The 7,481-nt window shown below is 46.4% G+C and overlaps 1 protein-coding gene across 1 annotated transcript in view; it reads right to left on the bottom strand.

The window, feature by feature from the left end:
* Nucleotides 1-6,833, bottom strand: part of NFATC1 (nuclear factor of activated T-cells, cytoplasmic, calcineurin-dependent 1) — a gene marked incomplete at both ends in the record, with an annotated part of 36,076 nt that extends 29,243 nt beyond the window's left edge. The window contains 3 exons of the mRNA XM_010145384.1: nucleotides 934-1,074; nucleotides 3,429-3,601; nucleotides 6,631-6,833. Of these exons, the coding sequence (XP_010143686.1) occupies nucleotides 934-1,074; nucleotides 3,429-3,601; nucleotides 6,631-6,833 (517 nt within the window). The remainder of the gene's footprint in view (nucleotides 1-933; nucleotides 1,075-3,428; nucleotides 3,602-6,630) is intronic.
* Nucleotides 6,834-7,481: the final 648 nt, after the last annotated feature.

Genomic DNA, 7,481 nt, shown 5'->3' with positions numbered 1-7,481 from the left:
GCGACAGCTGCCCTGCCCATCTCGCCATCCCTGCCCAGAGCCCAGGGCTGTGGGCAGGAGAACGGCACAGAAAGCTCGTGGACATGGAGGGTTAAATGGGCGCAGCGTCAACGCCAGTGCTGGCGGCCTGAGGAGGCCCAAGCTGTTTAAAGTTCAGAGGGGGTTTCAGCCGGCAGCTGAGGAATCCGTGGCTTGTGCCAGCGCCACGGAAACCCTTTCCAAAACAAGACTCAAAACTACCCTTAAGATCTCTTTTCAGAGCCTGAATTCGACCCACTGCTCTGCTCCCACCGCCTTCTCCTGCAGGGGCATTTGCGCATATTATGCATTGTCACCCTGTGTCCCGCTACTCCTGCACACACCTCACCGCTCCCACAGACGCCCCCAGCTCCAGCTCCCCCTGGCCCGGGATCCTTCCCCAGGAGGACAAGTCCCTCCAGCAGCGCACCTCAGGAGCAATGGCGGGGGAGGAGGTAGTCGTGTTCAGACCTGCCCCAGTCCTCAAGGTAAACCAGATACACGTCCTTTAAATGAACACGTACGTGCTGCAGGTCCTCCTCAGCCAGCAGCCTGTAGATGCCACCAGTCTTGACTCCCACTGAAGGTGACTCAGGTGTGCGCACGCACCTTACAGAAAGGGTCAACAAGATGCAGCATTTTGCAGGTTTTACAGGGACATGCCACCAGAGGCTTCAAACACCTCTGACAAGTCCTAACCTGTGACAGGTCCAGCCACCATTCGCTACAAAAGCAAATGCTAAAGGTTGACTTCCAATGTCGCTATTGTCCACCTGCAGCTACACCCGCCAGAGTGTGAAACCTCAGCATTAGGCTGATCCCTTTCACAGCTTTGCCCAGTGACGTGAAAAACTTATTACATGGATTTTAAAATGGGAAAAAAGGCAGACCGGAGTCTAGATTGAAAAGACATACCTGGTGCTTTCTCTACAAAGATGACTTTGGAGTCTTGCAGGAAGTTATGGCCAGTCAGGATCATTTTTTTCCCTCCGATAACAGGAAAGCTGTCAGTACTTTGCTTCTCCACGAGAGGCAGTTCTTGGGCAGATCTCTGAGCTAGAGAGTTATAAAGAAGATTAAAAAAAAAAAAGAAAAAAAAAGCAACCACAAACACAGACACACGAGTAAATACTGCATTAGTGTGTCACTGAATGCTCACCCTCACGAGACACGCATAGTTTAATACAGACACAAAGAAAGGTCAGAAGGTTGGCAGGAAACGCGGTTGGTTTTCAAGAGCCTTGATTGTAAACAATGGGGCTATCAAGCACAGCAGTCCAGATTCCAAAGGCTCGCAAAGAACAAGCTGTTTTAAAACTCTCCTTGACCTGTACTATATCAAAAAGTATATTTTTATCGAAATTTGCGCATTTTAAATAATTTTCTCTGATGTTTTACAAGGGGCATGTGCCGAGATGACCATCCATGTCCAAAATGTGTTCAAGTCACTCCACACTGTATCGTCAACTCAGCAGCAGTCATGGGCCTCACAATCCAGCAGAAGCTCATGGTTTAGGGAGTGTATTTCCACCAGAAACTGGGTGCCAAAGCACACACGGATCCATGCAAACAGAATCCGGTATTCTCGTGGCACATATTTTATCCCCCCCAATTGGGACACGAAGCGAGTGTGGCTGTGCTTCAAGGGATGACGTGACATTTTATCCAGATTACAAGGTTCCTCCTGGTGTCACATGCACTAAGAGATGCATGAAGGTTTTGGCACCAGCTTATTCCACATTCTGCACTGGAAATAACACTAGCACTTATTTTTTTTCCTCATTTTCCGCTCCTTTCAAGAGGCACGTACCACACTTTCTTGTTACACAACCCTCAAAACTGCAGTTCACTGATACAAAAACAATTGGCTTCATATTTAGCGGCTTCTTGAGCTTGGCACCTTTGCACAGCCCAGCTCAGACGTATTCAAATTGTACCTCATCCTGCTTTATAGGAACTGAAAAACTCTCATCACCTTCAACAGAGCAGGATGAAACCGTGATTCCTCGCACTTTTTGCTCTGCCTGTTAGACTAGAACTTGCCCTTGAATAAGAAACAAAGGGAAAATTGTTCATCACATAGATACTCTGGACAGGAGACGGGGCTTTATGCCAGTGTACCTGCTGTAGGTAAGAACATCCTGTTATTCTTCATAAATAACATAGGTTTATCTTACCGTAACTTCCTACTCTCTGGCAATGCTCATTTGTTTATTTAAATGAAGGACAGTGCAGGAGAGAAGCTATCACTGTTGGTCTAACAGCTCTACTCTTTCCTACAACTTCTGCTGCTCTTGCAGACTCAGAGTCCAAGAGTGGCAGCAGTGCTACCTTCGGCGAAAGGATGGAGACTGCTACTGGTCTGAACGTCTGTCACCCATGCCGCTGCTTTTGCAGCCTCTCTATTAACAATCCCTGGAAAAGCACCATGCCTCCAAGAGATCAAACGCTGACATGCTCCAGGACCTGCCAGACACGTTGTGGGGGCCTCCAGCCTGGCAACGATGCAGGGACAAGCGCAGACACAACCCTCCAGCACGCAAGGAGCTAGGGATGGCCAAGCCTTTCTCCCCATCCGCTCTGCTCGTTGCCCCCAGAGCTCATCCCCCACATACCCACCAGATGTTAAGTTCCTCTCTACCCTGCCACCATCAGAAAGATCTGCTTTGTGGAATCCAACAAAACCTGAATAAACTGTTTCAGTCCACCCAGCTGACCAAATCAGCCTGTGGAGTTACGACCGCGATTCAGCTCCCAGCACTTATGCTGGAGTGTGAAAGCTACGCAAAGCAAACAGCTTTTCTTTTGTGTGGGGGCGGCCGTCGAAGCTTACGAAGCAAGAATGATCTAAGCGCTTTTGGAGGGTGCCCCAGCAGATCTGATAAAACACAGTCTGTTCAATCAAAGAGACCCCAGTGCGGGAACCTGGTTTCTGGAGGTTTTCTGAAGCCACAGGCAGCTTGTGCCAGCGTGTCAGGTCTGCTATACTGCTAGCTCCTCATCAAAGGGCTTGGGGTTTTGTTTGCTGGTTTGTGCTTTATGACGGGGAGACAAAGAATGAGCCGGACACCCCAGCTGTTCTCAGAATCTCCTACAGCAGTGACCTGTTTGATGGAGAGTCACAAAAAAAGAAAAGCCTTGTCACCCCAGGTCTACTACTAGTTTAAGTGCACTCAACTTCCATTTTAAGGGTGTTCTTTGCTACAGAAATCAATGCACAAAGTTACACTTTCTTTTTCTAAGACACAGATATTTTGTCTTCAACATAAACCACGTGCTTCAGGAAAGCCGATGAAGGTTCACCGACCAGACGGGTAAAGCAAATCCGATGTATATAGCATGTTGGTGAGCAAAGACTGCCGTGCAGGGACACAACACCCAGCAAGAGAAGGATATTTGTCGCTACTTACAGCACTCGATGGGGTTGGAGGCTACTTGCAAGGAGAGGGTCCGGCCATTGGCCTGGGGGATATGGACCCTGAAGACCAGCCGCACGCGCGTGTTCTTCCGACCAATGTCCGTCTCTCCCTTGCGCAGCTCGATGTCAGAGTTTCGCAGCTTTAATATCCCAGCACAGTCGATGCTATCCAAAAGGAAACACAGAGCAATTCAACTCATTTCAAGCAGACTTCAGGAAGACATGAGGATGCAGTATCTTCCCTCTCCCCTCTAAAAAATCTTTCTTAAAAATCTGACCTGACCCAGTGACAGACTGAACGCAGCAGACTTTGTTACACCTAGTACTTGCACCCACAAGTAGCTAAGTTGGGGCTATCTGCAGTCGCAGGCAGTAGCTGCTGTTGAGCACACAGATTTAGGATGTTACTTCAGTTCCCAGAGGAGGAAAATCCCAGAGGAAGAAGACCCTTCTCCCCCAACACATTCTGTAAGGGTGGCGCTCACAGATTAACCAAAGCCCAAAGAAAATGCAAGACTAGAAAAGCCAATAGGATAAGATGGTAGTGCACGTTGTTACTAACCTAGAACACATGATTACTCATGATTTCACTTGTTACAGCTAATTTGGAGAAAAATCTGACATGATTTTCATTCAGGGGCAAAGTTCCGAAAGTGCTCATTAATAAGCACAGCTCTCCCTGAGATCAGTTCTGTTGTCAACATGTTTGTGTTTGAATGAGCTGGAAATACTCCCCAGCTGAGCACTGAGATGAAGCTCTGCATGAAAAAACCTAAATCCCACATTAGGGAAGAATGTGCTTTTCGTGAGCTAGAAATATTACTAGCTCTGACCTCTCTCTCCTACTTTTTTAACTTTGGCTTTCTCCTGGATGAGTTTAAAAATTAGGATTTTTGTCAAAGCAAATTTCAATAGAGGATGTTCCTGGAACAAAAGCTACAGAACCAATATGCACTCAAAAACCCACCGCAGAAATACCTCTGCTTTGGCCTCGGCTACAAAGCCTAGGCGGCAGTTTCTTCTGGGTACTCCTCTCCGGCAGGCATGTTGTTACACTGAATATGCACAGCTTAATTTTACTTTGCATTCAAAGAGTTTCTTTCCCCACCCTGACCTTTGAAGCTCTGTTCTGCAGCAAACCGTAAACAAGAACTATGGCAGCACGATTCTGATCTGAGTTTTTTTCTAAAGGATGGATTTCAGAATAACAAAAAGGCCCTTGCTGATATGAGCAAAGAAATCAATGGTAGTATTAACACATACTAGAGGTGAAGCCATAAGAATTACGAAATATTTGTACCCATGTCACAATTCTATGCAAAGATCCAGAAGATACGGAAGAAACAGCGCTCTTCTCAATACTGTCTCTCCTATAGCAACACTTGGAAAATAAATAAAAAGTGCTCAATGACAACTAGTTCAGAGCTAGTGAAGTTCAGAGGAGAAAAAGCATTTAAATTCAGGCTTGCAAAGTCATTAAAAGCTGAAGTCAACAAGAGGAGCTAAATGTGCAGAAGTTTAAACGTGCAGATGAGCTTCAGTATTTCACCGACTCAAGGCCTGAACACACGAAGTGTGTGTGAGAGAAGTCCTTGGCTCCAAACTTCAGTGCACTGTTAGCGCTACGTGAGGTTTTAGACTACTGATGCGTAATGCTTCTCTATGCGAAAGCATTGTTTGTGGTTCTTCGGAGAGCTCTGCTACGATCTGGCGCGTGCGTTGTGAAAATACTCAGCTTGGCTCCCCAACTGCGTAACTACCTTTATTCTAGGAAGAAAGATGATTGAAGTGGTTACCGTGTTCCTAGATGTCCAAAAATGCGATTCAAAAAAATATAAATAAAGAAATAAATAAATGAAGGGCCAAATAAATATTGTGTGGGTACAAATTGGTGTAATCTCAATAACCTTGATGGAGCCATGACAGCTTACGACAACGGCAAATGGGGTCAATCATGTTGCAGGCTTGTCACGACTCTTAACAGAGTGTGCTGATAGAGGTCCTCAGGTCTTGAGAGCTCACCCCGAGCCCAGCTGGCAACGCGGCTGAGCGCGTTCTAGCTCTCCTGTCTGCATGAGGTACTCCAGGGTGGGCTGGAACCAGCCACTAGATGTGGGAAGACTTCAGGGGTCTGATACCATTTTTCACTTCATTAAGCTGTGGAAAACCGTACGAATAACAGGGAGTGAAACTGAGATTTTCTACTAACCTCCCTGGGAGTATTTGGTTTGGCAGGGCCAGGATTTCTTGCTTGCGTTCTGTCTGACTACCTGCTTATCTCCCTGCCTCCCTACACACTCACACTAAGGTGCTGCCTATCTACAGAAACACGAATGCACTCACATCCGTGCGCACTCCGGGGGCCGTACGCGTGCACGCAAATTCCTCCCAAGGCAGACAACTCAGATAAGGGCTAGGATCATCTGAACAAGGTGGGTAGAGAGGGCGGGGTTAAACAATGTGGAGGGTCTCATGTACGTAACGTACACAGAGGAGTGCCTGAACCTTTGTACACCACCCGATAACGAAATCTGTCTGCGTGTAACAGACTTACAGCGCACTTAATTACCAGTCGGACTCCTCCTAGCTCAGAGATCCCCAGACATCCACGCCTGCTTTTCTATGACTAAACTTACCTTAGTCTAATAACTCCAATCTGTCAGTTTTATCATTCTCCTCCTCTTAGTCTAGAACTTGATTTTTATGATGCTGATTTTTATCACGTAAGGACTAAGAGTGGTTTTGTTAATGTCAAAAAGTCAGTAGGGTACTTGGAAATGCTCTCTAAGAGTTTCCTTTGATATCCAAAGACCAATTTTAATAGGTCCTGTTCCTTGTGCTAGTGCGTATAAGAGCAAGAGGTGTCATATTTAGAAACTAAATGCAGGAGCTGAGGTAGGAGATATTTACAGCTTGGTAACTGAGATACTTATTTTAAATGGCAAATAAGCACATTGGCTGAAACTCTAGAATGAAAGCAATCAGTTGTCATAAATATTTGCGAAGTTCATTTTGTTGTTAAGCTGATTAGGGGCAATTTGTCCCGGCAAAGCTGTGAAAACCTACTTTAAAGAAAATGCATAGGAAAAGGAAAATTGTGTTCAGAAAGCCCCAAACCAAACCCCACTGAAGAAATCAAGTGAGGTGACCATAAAGGAAAATGCTAAGAGTAAGGTACGGTGCCTGGGTCTTACATTGCTCTCATGTTGTTCTCTGGAAGAAGTGGGATTTCCAGGACTTTGGTGTTGGAAAGTATTGTTTCATGGCTGGTGGTAGAAACAGTCTTCCCGGTGATTCGGTGAACCTGGTAGAAAGCATGGGGTCGCAGCAGGCGGTCGTCTGCGGTCCCAATGAACAGCTGGAGTGTGAGCGGCTCGCTTTCCAAGTAACCGTGCAGCTGGCAAGAGAACAGAAAATGCCCACTGAGCAGCAGCACATAACTGCTAGGAATCAATTAAATTTTTATAACCAGGGGAGCCTAATTCAAGGAGAGAACTCGTGACAGGTGCTACGTGTTAAGTTCCCCCCGTCCATTTTTCCTGTAACATAATACTGGTCCAATAAAAAGGTGCACTCAGAAAACGTCTCATTATCCTCAAGGACCTGAGGCGCTTTAGACGGACTGAGCCTTTGAGCGCTCCTGCTACATCCACAGAAAACTTTGCAAAAAGTCTGCTGTGGCGTTCAGCAAAGAAAAACAGTTAAGTCAACGTTCCCTCCCAGTACCAAGAGTGGCATTTGCAAGTGGAGAGGGCACAGCTCATCCATCCCCACATTTCCCAGGTTCCCCCTCGTGAAGCAGCAGGCTGCTGCTCGTGACACGTCCCCTTATTAACTGATTTTTATGCTGGTAAACACCTCCTGTGACAGCGTGGAGACAGATCACATATACGTGACTAGTAGCTCACAATGTGTGTCAAATTCTTGTTATAATCACACAAAAATCTCATTGAAGCTATTGGGCCTGACTTGAACCTCATCCATGTTACAGCAACTGCTCTGATGACAACAAGCTATTTCTGCCACAAGCTGAGGATGGAGCAAG

This window comes from Buceros rhinoceros, unplaced genomic scaffold (assembly GCF_000710305.1).
Source record: "Buceros rhinoceros silvestris isolate BGI_N320 unplaced genomic scaffold, ASM71030v1 scaffold19150, whole genome shotgun sequence".
Classification (NCBI taxonomy): Eukaryota; Metazoa; Chordata; class Aves; order Bucerotiformes; family Bucerotidae; genus Buceros; species Buceros rhinoceros.
The sequence above is the reverse complement of the archived record's forward strand: the minus strand, read 5'-3'. Positions and strand labels throughout refer to the sequence as shown.